General features: G+C 46.1%; 1 protein-coding gene across 2 annotated transcripts; it reads left to right on the top strand.

The window, feature by feature from the left end:
- Positions 1-4,875: 4,875 nt before the first annotated feature.
- METTL26 (methyltransferase like 26) lies at positions 4,876-19,645 on the top strand. 2 transcript variants are annotated; one of them, XM_088452083.1, is made up of 6 exons: positions 4,876-4,972; positions 12,584-12,743; positions 13,773-13,832; positions 15,138-15,205; positions 17,858-17,936; positions 18,226-19,645. In XM_088452083.1, exons 1-6 carry the CDS (start codon positions 4,887-4,889, stop codon positions 18,271-18,273), a joined length of 501 nt encoding a protein of 166 aa, XP_088308209.1. In that variant the 5' UTR covers positions 4,876-4,886; the 3' UTR covers positions 18,274-19,645. The 2 variants fall into 2 exon arrangements, with proteins under 2 accessions (XP_088308209.1, XP_088308208.1); XM_088452082.1 differs by lacking the exon at positions 4,876-4,972 and adding an exon at positions 9,450-9,741.
- Positions 19,646-20,359: the final 714 nt, after the last annotated feature.

Raw genomic sequence — 20,359 nt, 5'->3', positions numbered from 1 at the left:
CCTGCGTATACATCCTGCGTATAGATTGGGAACATTGGCCCCTCACGCACATTTACAGCAGGTCTGACCTGCCACAGAAATGCAGTGAGTACTCAAGCCGTCTCAGTGGCTAATTTACGCACACGTCCATGCAACGTCGTTCAAATGGACAGACACGCCTGCGCCTCTCCGTCCACTCCCCCGTCACCACCCCCAAACGCTCACAGCCTGTCTCTCACTCTACGATGGCTTTCATTCTGCGTGAGCAATCGTAAAGCTAACTCACGCACGTGCACTGCTCCAATGATCGATCTGCGTACGCTGTTGTGGTTGCGATCGGTGTTGAACCAGGCCTATAGTACATAGGCGGTGATGGATCTATTCACATTTGGTTAAACATTAGTAGGAATGGAATTAATGATGTGAAATGGGATAAACATGACACCGGCTGAAGGCTAAAAGTTATGAAGACATATGATCCCCATTTGTTTGGACAAGCAAACAAGATACACTATGTTGAATTTCTTTAAATAAAAAGGATGCGTTACCAATCCAATGATAACATGTTCTAGTCTGCACAAAAGTGAAATGACTAGTGATAATAATATTCCCGGGGAAATGATGATATCGGGTATGTGACACTAAAAGAAACAATAAAACATATAGATTTCTTTAATTTAACACTTTATTTCCTAAATATATGCATTGGTGTATCATTGTAAGTTTGTAAAAATACATTTGCCAAAAAATACTCTGAAAGGATTGTGGGAAATATCACATTAACAATTTTCATGTAGACAATACAGGACACGTCTTATATGACCTTTGGTGAAGGACGTCCTTGGAAATGTAGGTCTGTTTCCCAGGGTGCTTTGCACACAGTGTTTGGGAATTCTGGGACTTCCTTTCTGTCCCTCTGGGACAGAAAAGTCAATAACAGTTCAGATCATCCAGGAATTTAGAGGTAGAGGATATTCCCTATGCCAGACACAATACGTCTGACACAAAAGTCTTCTCAGGATCACATTATCAAGTGTCTCTGTCTGCAGGCAATAATGTGATGTCTCTCCTTTGCTTACAGTATATATGGTTGTGGATTAATAGATCTACAGTAAAAGATAGACGATGTCTAGGTAGGGGAAGCCGGCGGACGCAATGCCGACAGCCGGCTTCCCGACTGCTTAATCCCAGCAAGGGTTAAATGATAGGCGTCGAAATCCTGATGCCTGTCATTTTACCTACGCCGGGAGACCAGTGCCCTGCATCCCGATCGAAGGGATGCCGGGCGCCGCCGTGGGGGGCGGGGGGTGGGGTTAGGGCTCCCGGGGGGGACTTAAGGTTAGGCACCCCCCCGGAGGTTAGGGTTAGGCTAGGGGAAGGGGGGGTTAGGGTTAGGCACCCCCCCGGGGGACTTAGGTTTAGGCGGCGGGGAAGGGGGGGTTAGGTAAATCATACTGATTCCCTAGGTAGACACCAGATGTTAAGGTGCGTATTCACTAGAACAGTGGTTCCCAAACATTTTTGAATCACAGCACCCCTAAGCCGAATGTTTTTTATTGAGAAATTCAGAAAAAAATGTAGTGAAGTAAATTGCTCTTACCTGTCATCCTTAGGTTCAGTTATGTGGTGCTGGACAGATTTGCACTTCTATTTGTACACATATTTAAATTACATTGACCATAAATAATTTGATTTGGTGCTGGACCACCAACCTGAGACCCCCCTGCAAGACACCCCAGGGTGCTATGGCACAGTTTGGGAACCACTGCACTAGCAGATAGTGTAACGACAGTACGATTACAAGATTGTAATCGTACAGTCGTTACTCTTCCCCTGCAGTGCCTACACTGAACGATATATCGTTCAGTGCAGGCACCCTCCCTCATCCCTGAACATGGTCAATCTGTCATTATCGGCAGAGCGACCAACATGTTCAGGCGATGATTGATGTCAAAAACGATATCGTTATGTTCAATCACTCATTTTAATCGGCAAGTAGATACGTGGCTTTAGACAGACAATAGGTTGACAGTGACAAAAGGTCGACACACTAAATGTCGACATGTAAGGTCGCCAGGTACAAATGGTCGACATGAACAAAAGATCGACAAAAAAATGGTCGACATAGGTTTTCTTTTTCTAACCCTAATCCTCCCCTTGGTGCCTAACCCTAACTGTCGGAGTAGGTGCCTGACCTTAACCGTCCCTTCTAGTGCCTAACCCTAACCGTCAGGGTAAGTGCCTAACCCTCTGGTAAGTGCCTAACCCTAAAAATAAAATAAAAATGCGTTGACCAGTTTTTTTTTGTGTCGACCTTTTGTTCATGTCAACCATTTGTACATGTCAACCTTCTTACATGTCAACCTTTAGTGTGTTGACCTTTTGTCGCTGTTGACCTATTGTCTGTCTAACATCTGGTCTCTACCTAGACATTGTCGACCGTTTTACTGTAGATAACCGGATACCGTATATATATAGTGCTATTACAGTACGTCAGACACAACGAAAAAGTATTTTAAATGAGAAGAACTTAATTTTGACTTCAAGTTAACATAAACCTAATCAATAATGCATTTTTACTAGTTTTCAGTAAGCATTATTTTGATGCCCACAGAAACTTATTTACCTGTGTTCTCACAGGTATCCAGATAGAAGATCGACAATGTGAAAGTCGATAATCAATGGGTCGGCACCAACTGGTTGACATGCAGGTTGACAGTGTTAAAAGGTTGATGGATTCACATGGGCGGCACAAAAATGGTTGACAATAAAATGGTTGATTTTTTTAATGGTTTTTCAACATTTTTAAGGTTAGGGTGAGGGGACGGTTAGGGTTAGGCTAGGAGTAGTTTTAGGCAATAGTTGGCAAAGCAGACTATCTTGTACTTATCTTGTACTTAGATGTATTGGGATTTTTTTTACTGCACAGGAAATATTTTTCACTTGTATTATTAATCTAATATTGTTTTAAACTGCACTGTGGATGTTTCTGCTTGGTAATTTTTCCTGGTAAAAAAACCAGCCTTATGGAGCATACACACGGTCAGATTTGTCAGATGAACGACTGAACGATTGAACGATTTGAACGATTTGAACGATTTGACCAAAGTTTTGAACGATTTGAACGACTGAACGATTTTTAAATCGTTATCGTTCATATCTGAAGGAAAAATCTGATCGTGTGTATGCACCATTAGTATAAAGGGTGAGAAGGTCTAAAAAATTACACTTGGCATGCGAATACCTTGCACCTGCCTATAATATGATTTGGCTACCACTGTAACGTAGAGGAAGTGTGCCAGTATTTATATGGGATGTAGTTATAATACCGACACTACGCTTCTTGAATGCCGACGCCGGAATCCCGACACCTTTCAGAATCCCGGCGCCAGCAACCCGACCGCTGAGGTCTCAACGGTAAGTAGTGCAGTTAGGGGAAGGGTCATACTTTCTCACTTTTATTATCTGCTCCCCTGGAGATGCCCGAAGAACAGACACAGCTGGCCACTTTGGGGGGCGGGGCCGGGTTACTATACCATTTTCACATCATATAGCCCCGAACTCTCCATACGGAGCCGCGATTCACGGTATTTATAAACTAGGAAGTGGGCGGGATGTGGGAGATCCAAATTCTGGGGGGGAGGGTTAAGTTTAGGCACTGGGGGGGAAGGGTTAGGTTAAGGCTGCGGAGGGGGGAGTTTAGGCACTAGGGGGGAGGGTTAGGTTTAGGCTACAGAGGGGGGATGTTAGGTTTAGGCTACGGAGGGTGGAGGTTAGGTTTAGGCACTAGGGGGGAGGGTTAGGTTTAGGCTACGGAGGGGGGAGGTTAGGTTTAGGCTATGGAGGGAGGAGGTTAGGCTTAGGCACTAGAGAGAAGGGTATTTATAAACTAGGAAGTGGGCGGGATGCGGGAGATCCAAATTCTGGGGGGGTTAGGTTTAGGCACTGGGGGGGAAGGGTTAGGTTAGGGCTGCGGAGGGAGGAGGTTAGGTTTAGGCACTAGAGAGAAGGGTTAGGTTTAGGCTATGGAGGGGGGGAAGTTAGGTTTAGGCTACGGAGGGGGGAGGTTAGGTTTAGGCTACGGAGGGGGGAGGTTAGGTTTAGGCTATGGAGGGGGGAGGTTAGGTTTAGACACTAGGGGGAAGGGTTAGGTTTAGGCACTAGGGGGGTTAGGTTTAGGCTGCGGAGGGGGGAGGTTAGGTTTAGGCACTAGGGGGGGAGGGTTAGGTTTAGGCTACGGAGGGGGGAGGTTAGGTTTAGACACTAGGGGGGGGAGGGTTAGGTTTAGGCACTAGGGGGGAGGTTAGGTTTAGGCACTAGGGGGGAGGCTTAGGTTTAGGATACCTAATGACAGATGTTGGTATCCTAACCTTGTCGGGATCCAGACATCGGGATTCTGACCGCCAGCATCCTGTACCCAACCCATTTATATTTTCATGTATGTAGCGTTCCTATATGCACTGTTATAGCGCCATCTTCAGACACAAATATCTATTGGATTCATCTTTTCATTTTTTAATACAAGTTCCCACATTTCCTATTCTTCAATGATTTTCACAGTAATAAAATTAAGATAAGAGTAGAAATAATGAAAAAGTAATTATGAATTAATAAATTACCAATGGGTCACATACAGTCAGGCCGCCCCAGCCCCCCATAGCATCACAGCAGTGGCTGTTGCTTTTTTATGCAGCAGTAAAAGCTGGGAGATGGGGGGAGGGAATGTTATGGACGCCAACTTGTGTGTACGGAGAGGTTGGGCCTATCTGCTCGGTCCCGGAGGCTTTAGGAACAGATGCAGCTGTCCATGGCAGTCATGACGGGTGGAGCCAGAGCTGGCTGTGTTTATTCAGCTCCACCTGTCACAGCTACTGGGCGTCTCTGCATATACACAGGTGGGTCTGTCTATGGGTTGGGTATGGATTGCCGGTGGTCAGGATGCCGCTGATCAGAATACTGACAGTCAGAATTCCGACTCCCATCAGGAAACAAGGTAAGTCTAACCGTAACCCTCGCTCCCCAGTGCCTAAACCTAACCTCACCCCTAGTGCCTAAGCCTAACCTCCCTCTTCCCGCACCCTACTCCCTCCCAGTGCCTAAACCTAACCACCCCCTCCTCGCACCCTAATACTAACCCTCCCTCCCCCGTGCCTAACCCTAAACCTCCCCCTAGTGGCTAACCCTAACCCCACACCCTAACACTCCCCTAGCTGGCGATGCTTACCTTTGGGATCCCTATGCTGTCAGGATTTTGGCGCCGGTATTTAGACCGTCAGCATCCCGCATGCCGTCTACCCCCCCCTTCACGTCGGTCATGGATGGCTGTGGCTGGTCCCGAAGATAAAGCTATGCTGCCCCCCAGCAGTTGGCCCCAACTTCTCTGCACACACAAATTGCCGCCCATGACCCCCTACTGGTACATTTAAAAATACATCAGAAACTGCTCTGATCCACAGAAGAAAGGGGGGCCGTGGTCTGCTGTGCCACCCTCAGCAGTGGCACCCCGTTGCACAAGCCTATTGGGAAATCAGAGACTGGTCTATAGGAAGACTCTCCCCCCCAAGTGTATAATCTTTGTACAAGGCATTTTGGTTTATCAACTGTTAAAATTAAACAATAATATAATTGATATAATCATCTCTTGTACAACGCCCTCCAAAGGCTGCCACTGCAGCGAGCAACGGGACCTGGTGCAGAACGGGCCTGAGGACCGCTCTGCACCAGGAAGGGATAAGTATATACAGTGGGGAGGGGGCAGAACAGTGCAGGGGGTGGACGGAGCAGTGGCCAGATTGGGGGGCGGAGCATGCAGACCTGATGTCACCTAGTATATGCCGGGTTCCTTTATGTTGTTACTAGTTAATAGTAACAACATAAAAACTGATAAATGAATAAATAAAAATCACATCTTGGGATGCAACAAGTCAGGAGCTAAATCCGGTTTTAAAACAAAAAAAGGAAGTAAATTCTAAAGTTGCAGCAGACTATCTGTGCCAGTGGCAAACGCTCTTTATATAAACAGTGTCACTTGCAGGTTTCATAGGCTGTTAGCACCGCGCTAAGCCGGAAAACAGCATCGCGCCCGGCACTTAAGTCGGATTTCTGCTCACACTCACAGGAGAGTGTGAGCCGAAATTCTGTAGTCGGACTTAACAGTGCTGTCAATTGAATAGCTCAGGGAGCTTCTTCCCGGGGCTATTCCACGTCACTCTGAAATTATTTATTTCTTAATACGTGTATAATAAAAAGAAAAGCTACAATTATATTATACAAGCAACAATAACTGAATTGGCAGCTAATACCCCTTTTCCCCTGGCCAAAATACCTGGGTTATTGCCATGTCAACCCGGGTAGCGGCTCAGTGGAAAAGGGTCATAGGAAAAAATCCCGGGTCTCAAGCAGGGTTTTACGTGGGATCCATTTCCCACATGGTGATTGTCATTCAGGAGGCTGTGTGACAGCTGTCACCGGGAGAGATTACAGCCTCCCCGTGTAGTCGGACTGTTCCAGTTATTACCCCATCCCCGCTTTAAGGACTCCCTCCCCTGTCGCCGGCCCGCTCCGGCATTCAGAGTAGAGCTGGAGTTTCCGGCGCTTGGTTATGACATCATCGCCAGACGCTGGCACTGCACCCGGGTGCAGTGTGAATGGTGTCAACCCAGGATATTCCCGGGTCGATGGCGCAATGGAAATGGGGTAAATCCCAGGTCAGACCCAGGATTTTTGGTGGAAAAGGGGCACATATTTTTAAGCCTTTTATCTTTCTTGTTTATTGAGCATTTTGCAACATGTTCTATAAGAGAACAGAAACATACAAGTTGCCAAGAGTATTCACTCTTTCATTGTGTATTACATATGCTATTTGTCTATGTTTCATTTGTACCTTTCCCCACCTAGAGTATATGTGAGGACAGGCCTCTGTGTATTGAGCAAGATCAGATGGTTTCACACTCACTAAAGCTAAGCCTCGGGAGCATTACAGAGGCTGATTTATTAATACAGTTCCAGCCAATTGCTAATTAGGTGATACTTCAGTTCCACAGACTAAGTTGTATTGAATCTATTTATGTGCCCACTATAATACATTAGGGAATGTGAAGAACAGGTAGTGGGATACTATATATGTACTATGCAAATCTATAATCTGCTATCACTAACACAGTAATTGCCCCTTAACAAGGAGGCAGGGTCATAGTAATAAGGCCAGCAGCTTCCACAATGGTGGCCAGAGTCTCTGGGGGCACTGCTGCAGCACCAATATGCACCCCAGGCTCAGGGTTTTCTTCTTTCATGGCCTCTTTGTGAGTATGGAAGTAGCAGCACGCAGGTGGCCCGAATCAGAGGTGCTCGCTAATGCAGCCACGACAGCGTCTTTTTCCGCATTGTGACTGTGTCTTTATGCTAATGTTTCAGTCAATGGGCTTGGAACAGAGATGCCCACCGGCTGCCTCGCTAGTCCGACACTTTGAGTATTAAAACGCACCATCAGCCACACATCAGTCACACCAGCCCTTTGGTGGTGTAGAATGTCCGTCTGTACATGGCCACTGAAATCAGTGCAACTGTGGTGAAAGTCGCTGTACACGCCGGCATCTGAATAGCCACTCGTTACCACCCACAGAAATTGCCTCTGCGTTCTGTGGCTTTCGGCGGTAACCATCAGGACCCATGCGCAGTGCGACTCATAGACGCATACACAGACTGAAAAACATTGGCTTTTTGTGTGCACCTCTGAATCAGGCCCAAAATCTGATAGGCTAAGGGGCCTATTTATCATGAAATATTTGCGGCACATTCGCTGGCATTGTCATATTGAAATATTCACTGTCCACATAGTGTCAACCTCCTGACCGCAATCTGTCCACATTAAATGATGCTAAACAAAGGCATCTGGACCCAAAATGGAGCAGAATGAGCGTTAACGTGTTAGTTAAGCTGATCTTACTACATAGTTGTTGGACTGAGACCAACCAATCCAATATTCTCTGCAGCTGTGCTTGAATTGTGGACAGATATTTATCATTTTTATGCAATATATTTGTCCCTCTCATGAACTCCATCTCGTAGTGCAGGCAAGAGCTGTATGAAAAATGGAGGATGGACCAAAAGTGAGTCAGTGTGAGAGGTGTATTCCTAGGTAGGGGAGGTCTCTGCAGGCATATACTGTACACTTTGTGCCTCTACAATGTCACAAGTTCACAGTTAATTAGGCGAACATATCCGCATAATCAAATAGATTGATATATATATATATATGTCCAGGGTCTGGCACTCCCAATTACTTCAAATAGCTGCTGCCCAATGCCCTCACATTGAAGTCAAAGTAGATCCGGCACTCACAGTAGTTGAATCAATATGCCCGGTGCCCTCACAATTGTAGATCCCTTCCAGGTGCAGCACTCACAACAAAAATAGTCAATACACTGTATCTATTGATATTGTTTTTGCAGTGAGTACCGCACCTAGAAGGGATCTCTCTCTATATATATAATTACAGCCTGCCAGTCAACCTGATTATTGATTACCCAACAACTGGATCTGTGTGGCCAACTTGCCTACATTCTCCTGATACCTTTGAGAAAGTATTATACTGTTGTATCCCCAGAGGGTTGCGGTAAATACATAATTTGGGACAGCAATATTAGAGCTTTCTTAAGGCATGTTGATTAATCTAGGTAGATTTACTGTCAGTTTTTTTAAATCAGATTCTATTATCTTCTAGAAGGTGCTAGTTAAATAGAATCTGATTGGTTGCTATGGGCAACATCTCCACTTCTAAAACACTCACTTTAGTAAATATACCCCATAGAGTTTGTTTAGAGCAAATCAGAGTCTAATCTACATTTAATGTTACATAGAGCTTGGGTTAATACAGTGGTTCCCAAACCGTGCGCCGTGGCACCCTGGGATGCCTCAGGACACTTGCAGGGGTGCCTCAGGTTGGTGGTCCAGCACCAAATCAAATTATTTATGGTCAATTTAATGTAAATATGTGGCCAAACAAAAGCGCAAACCTGTCCACAACTACATAACTGAACCTAAGGATGACAGGAGCACAATTTACTTCACTTTACTACATTTTTTCTGAAGAACAAATTTTTGGCTTAGGGGTGCCGTGAAAACATTGCTGATACTCTAGGGTCCGTGGTTCAAAATAGTTTGTGAACCACTGGATTAAGACATATGAGATAGGCCACACAGTGATGCCTTTTTTACCTAGACTAAAGGGCACACTATACATTTATAACACTCTCTATGTAATGGGTCCTACAGTCAGTATTCTCATCTATACCCCCCTGTAAGTCGGTGACTGTGCAAATGCTAAGGTAGAGGAATGACCCCCCGCCTCTGAGCCGCATTACAGCTAGCATTGTCACTCAGTGTCACTGTCTTGTGCATCAGCAGCATCATATAGGAAGTGTAACATGATGTCACTCTGTGATGAGGATTATTGAGAGGCAGGGCGGCTTAAGGCCTGTGCTAGGGGATTGTGGGAGTGTTAGTTCCGCCATTACTGAATCTGGCGCACAGCAGGCTGGGAGGCGGCACTACGAGCCTGGGGAAGATGCTGGTGGCGGCTGCCGCGGACAGGAACAAGGAGCCGATCCTCGGCGTCCTGCGCCAGTACATAAGCCCGACGGCCCCGCTAGTGCGTGTGCTGGAGTTGGCCTCCGGCACCGGGCAACACGCTGCCCACTTCGCCCGAGCTCTGTCCAACGTGCGCTGGCTGCCGTCTGAGCTGGACCAGCTCTGCCTTAGGAGGTGAGTCATGTGACCGGTACCGAGTTGGGGAGTCACGTGACAGGGGGCAGCGCCACGTGACGCCGGCTGTGCGCAAACTACAAGTCCCAGCATGCCCTGGTCAGCCGGCGGTTGCCCTTTAGCTCCATTACAACATGACTACTACTTATGGGAAGCTGGGGTGTATCTAGGGATCCAAGTGCCCCAGGCAATGTACTTACTGGCGCCCCCCTACCCCACTTAACCAGTGCCCCCAGTAGTAATCCCCCCTATGCTGCATTGCCTCCAGTAGTAGCCCCCCCCTATACAGTGCCCACAGTAGTAATCCCCCCTATGCTGCATTGCCCCAGTAGTAGTCACCCCTATACAGTCCCAACAGTAGTAGACCCCAGTAGTACTCCCCTATACAGTGCCCCCAGTAATAGTACCCAGTAGTAGTCCCCCCTATACAGTGCCCCAGTAATAGTACCCAGTAGTAGTCCCCCCTATACAGTGCCCCCAGTAGTAGTCCCCCCAAAACAGTGCCCACAGTAGTAGCCCCCCCAAAACAGTGCCCCCAGTAGTAGCCCCCCCAAAACAGTGCCCCCCAGTAGTAGTCCCCTATACAGTGCCCCCAGTTGTAGACCCCCTATACAGTGCCCCCAGTAGTGGCCAACCCATACAGTGCCCCCAGTAGTGGCCACCCCCCATAAATTTCCCCCAGTAGTGGCCACCCCCCATAAATTGCCCCCAGTAGTGGCCACCCCAATACAGTAGCGGGCACCCCCCCCATAAAGTGCCCCAGTAGCGGACACCCCCTGTTTCAGTGCCCCTCCCCCCTGCTTACACACACACACAAAAAAAAAAAATTCAACTTACCTGGTCCCTGCTCCTGACGTGACCGCCGCTGTCCAAGTCCCAGCCCGCTCTTCTCCTGCATGGGAAAGACGTCATGACGTATGACATCTCTCCCGTCACATGCTGTGGGGGGAGCCGGAACACGGAGCTCATGAGTGAGCTCCAGCCGGCTCCCTCCGCAGACGACGCAGCAGCTAATGAGAGTCTGTATGACTCTCATTGGCTGGCTGCTATTACAAACACACAGCCGCCGCTGGCGGCTGTCTGTTTGTAAACTGTGTAGGGCAGACCGCTCTCACTGCGGTCTGCCCTACACTTGTGGGGCCGAGGGACTTGTCCACCCCTTGGCTACTGGTGGCACTGCCGGGCGGCGCCCCCCCTTTGATCGGCGCCCCTGGTGAGTGCCATCCTGGCCAATGGGTAGATACACCCCTGATGGGAAGAGATCCCCTTCCATAGATGTACAATGACGTCATCTGTACTACTAGGATGGATTTCTATCTCTCCATAATCCCATACGAAATGAGATCGATCCCGTTCCGTTTGTGTACGCATAACCATACACCTTCATTAGCACATAGTGATGAATGATGGGTCCATAGGTGATTATGATATGATTAAAGAAGTGTCAGCTAGTGGAACCCCTTCAGTGGAGCTTTTTTTTCCCTGTATATTTACAGTGTTGCCAGTGCTCCAAAAGTCACAACAATCTAACAACTTTTTACTACTTTAGAACACTAGCTGTAGTACCCAGCATTGCCCGGGCAATTACTGTGACCAAACGTCATTAGAATTAAAAGGGGATTTTGTATGCGGACATCTGAGTGACGTTTAAAGTAATATTAGCTACCAACATTGAGTATTTTACTACGTGCAGCTACTTTGTTCTTAACTTCTGTGGTAAGCAATGCCAGACTTACTTACTGCTGTGCAGCACATTGCCTGAAACCTATGTATCCCTACCCCTCCTTAATATCTAAAAATTAAATGGCTGTTTGCTCAATCACGGACAAACCTATATATCGAAAGACTTGACAATTTGCATTAGAATAGTTTACAGGCCGGGTTAGAACATAGACTATGAGCTGTATTCAATTTGAGGTGAAAAGTCCGGATCCACGATACTTTTTCGCCGATGACGTAATTTTTGCCTGTTTTGCTTTTACCCCGTATTCAATTTGAAAGACTTTCCACCTAGGTGGAAAGTCAATGCAATGTACTAGGCGAAAAAGTTTTGCCTATGAATAGCAGGCGGAAAAAAGTGCAGAATTGGGGTTTTGGGGTGCAACGTTGCGGGAACCCTCATGCAGCCTTCAGACAGTCCCCCAAAGGTAAACTTTCAAACTTTTTTTTAAAAACACTTAAGGACACCCCAAAATATGACTTTGAAAAAGGGGGCAAAAAAAAATAAATGTTGGGGTACAAAGTTAAAAACTAGCGAAGTTGACTCTGGGGGGGGTCCCCAAGTATGCCCTAAGTGTTTTTTGGATTGCAGGAGCTTGCGGCAGGTGGATTTTTTCACGATTTTTTTAACTTCACTTTAGCAACTTTCAAATATGCTAACCCCCATTTTCAAGTACCCCAAATTTGCTGGGATAAGTTATTTGAAGAAAAAATACTCCTGAATACTATTCTGCACCACATATAGAAAAATGCTATTTAGCAGCTATTGAGCCCGTTTAAAAACACCAAATACCTTCAGCAAGCCAAATCAGGGGGTACCATAGGGAACCCCTATGTCAGAGCATCTTTTGGGGGGTGTTAGGCTGATTTCCACAAATCTGACAGTACTTTCCACCTGTTCAAGTTTCGCTGGGTCCCGTTTTCGCGTACTTTCAAATTGAATACGGGGTAAAGCGGGCACGCGCGTGATACTTTTCCGCCTACAAAACAGGCAAAGTAGGCGAAAAGTCCGGGCCGCGAAAAAGTATCGCGGCTCGGCTCAAATTGAATACGGCTGTATGAAGGATAAATACTGTAGCATAATTGTGCTTGTGAACTTGTCTGCCTTGTCACTTCCCCACAGTATCTCTGAATACATCCAGAAAGGGTCTCTTGTAAATGTGGAGCAGCCCCGCACTTTGGACGCCTCCCAGAGCTGGAAGACGTGGGGCCTCGAGCCTAACTCGCTGCAAATGGTTGTCTGCATCAACATGATTCACATCTCTGAGCCCAGCTGTACCCAGGTCACAAATATTTTTATTAGCAGTTTTTATTCGCACCAACAATTGCTAGGGGCAGATTCAATTAGCAGAGTCTGATGTTCCAGATAAAGTGCCCGGAGCTATTAAATTACAGAAACGCACCTTCCGGAGTTGTAAGCAGAACTCTGAATGTGTCCCTTAGCCTTCTTTATTAGGGTGCAATAATTGTGTATGTTTCTGGTATTTGCCTGCAAGCATGCAGCCAGTGGCTCAGTGAGCATTGTAAACTTTCTGACCCCTATCTTCTGTTCCTGTATCTATGCATCATTCATAAATATAGGAAGCCAACCACCTCTAAACTCTTTTCAATATCTTACTGGCCATATGGGTATCTTTATTGCCACATACCTATTCCGTTTTAAGCCATTTGTTCCTGTAGTCCCTGTTCCTATTGGACCAGTGACATCATGGCCAGTGATTTGCATTACGTTGCAGCATATAATCAATCGCTCGTCAGACACGAGTTCACTTATTAGAACACCAAGGTACACAGTTGTCCTTAGAGTCTCGTACATTCTATGAGTGTTAGCTGTAGAACTCAGTGTGTCCTCCCCCTAATCCCAGTGCTCTTATTCCTGTACAATTGTAGCCAGGTAGCCAACGCACCTTATAAATTGCTGCTGACATCTAACTTTGTAATCGTCTATGCTGAGATCACGGTAGGCTCTTCAAATGATAATGCTGGTGCTTTGCAGTTGAGAATAACATCTATAGATCTTTGTGGCACCATCAATTTAAAATCACATGGATCGGTCAGGAGATGATTTGGGGACATTTGAAAAGAGCCACGTATTTTGTAGTGCTATATTTGTGGTTCCAGTAAGATACTGTAATTGCCTGATAACTTTAATCGGACATCAAATCACTTTTTTTTTTTATCATCTCATCTATTCCATCTTAGTTTTACAGTACTACTGTGTAGTAATCCTCTGCATCCATTCAAACTTATCTGATTGTCCCCTTTTTCTGTATCAGTCATCTGTTCTCACTTCCTTCTATTTATGCCAACAGGGTCTGTTTAATGGGGCTGGACAAGTCCTACAGCCTGGCGGTGTGCTCCTCACCTATGGGGTAAGACGGCTCTTCCTAGCCCTAAATTCTTTCCATGCTGCAGTGAGTTTCGTCATCTATGTATAATAGATAGGAGAGTCAGGAGTAGGGATGGACATCTGTGGTGTTACCATTGATGACAAAATAGCAAGTAGCCATTGATGGCTGCAATCTATTGAATGGATGACCATCGATGGTTTCACCAACTGATTGTCATCCCTGTTTTGTGACTGACTATGCTCCGAGTCCTGGCACTATGTAAAAAACAAACAAAAAGCATTTGGTTATGCTTAGACATTGATGGAGGGAAATCATCTGGTTCTCCCCCATCGATGGCAAAAGCATTCAACATCGGCCATAAACCATCGATGGTTATGAATCGTCGATGGCCATCACTCGTCAGGAGAGCCTATCTGGCCTGCCTATGGGGATACGTTTAGGAAGCCGGCGGCCGCAATCCCGACCGCAAGCTGCCCGAATCCTCTATCCCGCCTAGGGTTAAATGACAGGTGTCTAAAATCTAGACGCCTGTCATTTTCCCAACGCCGCGAATGGACAGCTGCTGGGGGGGGGGGAGGTTAGGTTTAGGGCACCTGGGGGGGACATAGGGTTGGGCACCCAGGGGGGACTTAGGTTTAGGCAGCGGGGAAGAGGGGGTTAGGGTTAGGCACTTAGAGGGGGGAGGTTAGGGTTAGGCACCCCTAAGGAGGGTTAGGGGGGTTGGTTAGGTTAGTTTATACTTACCCAGCACCCAGGGGGGGACTTAGGGTTAGGCACCCCCCCGGGGTACTTAGGTATAGGCAGCGGGGAAGAGGGGTGCTTAGGGTTAGGCACTTAGAGGGGGGAGGTTAGGGTTAGGCACCCCTAAGGAGGGTTAGGGGGACTGGTTAGGTTAGTTTATACTTAGAGACAATCGGGATTTCCAGCGCTGTCGGGCTTCCGCTGCCGTGCTCTGCTATTTTGTCAGGCTGCCGCTGCCGGGAATCGAACTGCAGATCATGCGGCAGCCAGCTTTTCATACCGAATGCCTACCCTATTACTAAAAAGTGGATTTCTCATATTTTCCTTTTTGAAAGAAATCCTAGTTTAATTTTAAAGAGAAGCAAATTACCTTCAGCAGTCCCAAAAACTAGCACTTATCATCTAAGAAATAAGCTAATGTTAAATAATCTCCACTTGTAAACCGCATCGTAGTTTATATTGTCAGACCGAATATATTAATCCTAAAATAAGGCAGATAAAAGGCTGAATTGAGCTTGATAATCCAGTGAAGTCTGCATTCAGAATGCCCTAATCATGGATTCATTCTACTTGTTTTCTTCACAGCCATACTCTGTAAATGGCGTCCTGACCCCCCAGAGTAATATTGATTTTCACCAGAGTTTGAAAAACAGGTATTAATTAGTGTATATGCTCTGCTATTCCTCATGATACTTCATACCATATGCCAATACTACTGTACACATCCATTACATTAATGCTCCATTGCAAATCCCAGTGTTAACCCTCTGCTTCTACTCCAATAATACTTCATGCTAGGTCCCAGTCCTAACCCTCTGCTGTTACTCCAATAATACTTCATGCTAGGTCCCAGTCCTAACCCTCTGCTGTTACTCCAATAATACTTCATACTAGGTCCCAGTCCTAACCCTCTGCTGTTACTCCAATAATACTTCATGCTAGGTCCCAGTGCTACCCCTCTGCTGTTACTCCAATAATACTTCATGCTAGGTCCCAGTGGTACCTCTCTACTGTTACTCAAATAATAGCTCATACTATATCCCAGTGCTACCCCCCTGCTGTTACTCCAATAATACGTCATGCTAGGTCCCAGTGCTATAGCTCTTCTGTTCCTCCAATAATACCTCATACAACAGGGCTTAACAAATTTTTCTAAAATCTAGGAGCCAGGATGAAAGTGTAGGAGCCAGATCACTGCCCCCCCAAAAAAATTACAGGAGTGAGTGAGGAGCACAGCTCTTTGTGTTATGCAACTGTTATACACACTATACTAATCCACAAAATGGTTACAGTTGAATGGATATAGTAACATGGAGGCCCCCTCACTGCTCTGCACAGCTCCTCTGCTTCACCCCCCACCCTCCAGTAATAACGGACCACGTTTCATATAAAACAATGGTGCCAGAAACTACAACAGAACCCCCCTCCCCTTGTGGTCACAGTACTATCTCTCTGAAGCTGCTCTGTAATCCCTGGCCATGCATAGACCCTATTACCGGAGAGCTCTATTTAGCCAGAGATAGGAGACAGTAGACAGCCGTGACGTACAGGAGGATCAGCGTAGACTGAGACAGACAGCATGGGTCAGAGCAGGCCAGGATGGGATGTAGGAAGCCGACGGTCTAAATCCAGACTGCCGGCTTCCCGACTGTCAAATCCCGGCAAGGTACTAAAGACAGGCGTCGAAAACTCGACGCCTGTAATTAGACCTACGCCGGCAGACCGAACAAAGGCAAGCCGGGTGCGGACAGCCTCACGCGCGCGTGCGGGGGGAGGAGGGAGTGTGTTGGTTAGGTTTTAGGGCTCCCAGGGGGAATTAGGGTTAGGCACCCCCCGGGAGGGTTAGGTGTAGGCTAGGGGAAGGGGGGCTTAGGGTTAGGCACCCCCCGCGGGAGACCTAGGGATAGGCTGCGGGGACGGGGGGGGTTTGGGTTAGGCACTGGGGGGGGGGTTAGGGTTAGCAGTACTTACCTTATTTAGCATTCGGGATATTCACCTCTGCCGGGCTTCCGCTGTCGCGGTTTTGAACCGCTAGCCAGGTGGTACCTTCTACACCCACCAGGCTGGAGAGGAGTCGTAAGCGCAGGCCAGAACAGACACGGGTACAGCAGTCACCGCAGGCGACACTCAGCACATGCACTCCTGTGCATGAAATGAACGCCGCAATACTATAGGCACGAATCTCCACGGGAGCTGATGAGGATCTGCTTCCTTCCTCACTGCAAAATCTGGTAGCCAGGCAGCAAAATCTGGTAGCCATGGCGACCTGGCCCCTTGGATTTGTCAAGCCCTGTCATACAAGGTCCCAATGCTACCCCCCTTGCTGTTACTCCACTAATACCTCATACAAGATCCCAGTGCTACCCTCCTGCTGTTACTCCAATAATATCCCAGTGCTGATCCTCTGCTGTTACTCCAATAATACTACATACTAGATCCTAGTGGTACATCTCTACTGTTACTCCAATAATAGCTCATACTAGATTCAAGTGTTATCCATCTGCTGGTACTTCAGTAATACATCATACAAGATCCCAGTGCTAACCCACTGCTGTTACTCCTATAATGTCACTTATCAGTTCCCAGTGGTGCCTTTCTACTGTTACTCTGTTACTCCAATAACACCTCATACTAGATTCCAGTGCTAACCCTCTGCTGTTACTCCAATAGCTCATACTAGATCCCAGTGGTACCCTCCTGCTGTTACTCCAATAATATCTCATGCTAGATCCCATTGCTATTCTGCTGCTGCTTTTCCAATAATATCTTATGCTAAATTCCATTGTTACCCCTCAGCTACTACTCCAATAATACCTCACACTACATCCTTGTGCTACCCCTCTACTGTTACACCAATAATACCTCATACTAGGTCCCTTTGCTGACCCTGAGATAATGTTCCTCCACTATTATCCCTTTCCGGTAGCAAAACCAGGATTGTCCCTGGAACATCGGAACACATGCAGCTCTACTTTATCATTTCCAATCTTCAGTCTTGGTTATTCCTGCTCTGATATCTTACTCCACATACTGGTCCTATCCCTCTGCTACAATGTTACTGAATTAAATGCGCCTGTACACTGTTGTGTTGTAGGCTGAACCAATTCTCACCAAGATGCAGCCTATCACTTTATCATTATCTAATGACTGAGGCTTATGTGCCATCTCGGTTCTATATCCTCTGCTCTCTATACTGATAGATTATAGGGAACTCTAACCTTTCACACCCATCGTTCCCCTCCTTACATACTCCTAGTGCTACTGTATGTACACTGCACAGGCTGAGATGTGTCTTTGCTTTGCAGTAATCCAGAATGGGGAATCTGGGACACCTCACAATTGCAGGAGCTGGCAACGACCTGCGGGCTGACGCTGGAGAGGATGGTAATGGCAATGTCAACGCTGATGATCTAAACACCCTGACACTTCACCATTTAAGATTAATCGTCTACCAGGGAAAAGCTGCATAACCCTGTGTAACAATTAATGTTGCTTCCCCTGACTCGCATTGACAGACACAATAGCATTTTAGTACTGTACTTTGGAATTCGCCGAATGAGACGGCAGACTCTCCCTCCCTCATCACATGACCACTGCTAACCAATGTCTGCCTCCCATATTGTGACACTCACACCTTTGTGCCACTGACCCCAGGCTCTTTGCTGTATTACAGGTGGACATGCCAGCAAATAACAAGTGTTTGATCTTCCGTAAGATGTGACCCGGGGTAACCTGTGTGGAATGGAGCCGAGTATCATATCAGCCTTTAGCTTGAGACCTCTCACAGACGCAGAAAGCCTTGCTCGCCCTTCATGAGGTTGCTCTCTTGTATACATGCAGCTGTGTGTATCCACCTGGGTGTATTGTATGTGTATAGGAAAAAACATAAATCACACATGTAGGTCAGATATGATATAAAAGAACACATTAACATTCTGATGCCTCTAGGCAAGATCCTCTGTGACCCCAACCCCAATAGTGCTGATATATATGCATCCGGAAAGTATTTACAGCACTTCACTCTTTCCACATTTTATGTTACAGCCTTATTCCAAAATGGAATAAATTCATTTTTGTCCTCAAAATTCTACACGCTGTAAATACTTTCCGGATGCACTGTATGTATAAATATATATAATGACAATGGGCAGGGATGAGTATATAATTGATACATTGCATATAAATGTAATGGGTGGCTTTATTTACTGAGTTTTATCCTGGCGCGGGAAGTAAGGGAGGGTGTTACCTTTCCATGGCTGTGGGCTCTTGTGATGTAGGTGCTTATATGGACAAACATAAATAGTATTTATGAAATCTGGCACTGAACACATTGATTATACATGGTGCTTACAGCAAGAGTCGTCATCCCACAGAGGTGCCAGCGGGAAACTACAATGCCCATCATGCATTGCCAGGCAGCCTTACTCATTGCACTCCTCCCACCACCCACAGACAATCTGCATAGAGCCTATCAGCTCTTAACATTTGGGACATCGCTAGTTCCTGGTAAGCTAATAGGCTGCCTTCTCCTTGATACTCATTCAGTCCACAGCCTCTTGTATGCTATTCAGGTAAACAGATTGATTTTATGTGTACAGCTTTAATTTCATGTGTCAGGACAGGTAAATACATCTGCTGTAAGGGAATTTTCATTGCCTTCAATTTAATATACTTCGTTATTACTACAATTCAGGCCCCCACTCCCTACAAGTGTGCCTATGTTTCTGTTTAGTTGTGAGGTGCAGGCAAAAATCGAGTGTATAGTCTTTGGAAACAAAGCCATACACGATCAGTCTGAGGCTGCGTTAGAGGGCAGGCGAGATCTCCGGAAACAGGAACACATCCATCAAAGTCCAATATACAGACCATGGAACTAAACTTTCCTGCTAAAGTACTGATCCATTTACCCTGATTTATGGCTCAAATGAGTCGTGTGTTTGGGGAAATGGGAACTGTATTAAATGTGCCTCTTATGGGTGCTTGAACTTTGTTGTTTTTATTACGTTGGTAAAATTATGCCCATAAATGTAAAAGTGTAAAATTAATCTCCATGACCGTACACATAAAATATGGTCCGCAGAACTGCGCTCTAACCTGGTTACCTTCACTTGTTTGTATCTCAAGGGGGACACTGTGGCTGCAGGGAGAGCCAGCCCTGTGCTGATGGCACTAGGGCTACTCACATCACCACTGGGAGCAGGGGTAATAGTGTAAAACCGGTCCCTGTTTGTTCTGGAACATCTGATTAAACACAGAAACTTGTTAAGCATTTGCTGGTTTATCTCCTTTGAAAGTATAAGGACAAGTTTGGGTTTCCAGCCTCTCTGACTAAACAGAGATTTCAAGGTTGTTCGCTTACCTATAAGCTGGGGATTGCCTCCCTAATTATACATTGTCCGCTCACACAAGCTCCTCCTGCTAAATGTTTTGTCATTGGTCCATACTATTAACCCCGCCCACAGATGCTGCCATCTTGAATCGCAATTTTGTGCGATTCTCTGCAAGAACAAACATTTGCATAGAAGTAACCCTGATCGTTTCTGTATGATCACTGTATATTGGGATCTTTTTTTGATACATTTTTAATTTTTAATAAATAAGTGTGGGTCTAAGACACAAAAAAAAAGGCCATTTTCTCTGTGGTACTGCACGCTTGTTTACCGAGCCACTGATACTGTAATTCTAAGGGATTAGAAATGTATTTAAAAAAAAATATATACACTTTAATCCTTGGCAAAATGAATCCTTAGTGTGATTCCTATTTATTAAAACTGTTTTTACGGGGAAACCTCAGAAAAAAGTAGTTT

Source organism: Taudactylus pleione, unplaced genomic scaffold (genome assembly GCF_031769625.1).
Source record: "Taudactylus pleione unplaced genomic scaffold, aTauple2 ptg000032l, whole genome shotgun sequence".
Classification (NCBI taxonomy): domain Eukaryota; kingdom Metazoa; phylum Chordata; class Amphibia; order Anura; family Myobatrachidae; genus Taudactylus; species Taudactylus pleione.
The sequence above is the reverse complement of the archived record's forward strand: the minus strand, read 5'-3'. Positions and strand labels throughout refer to the sequence as shown.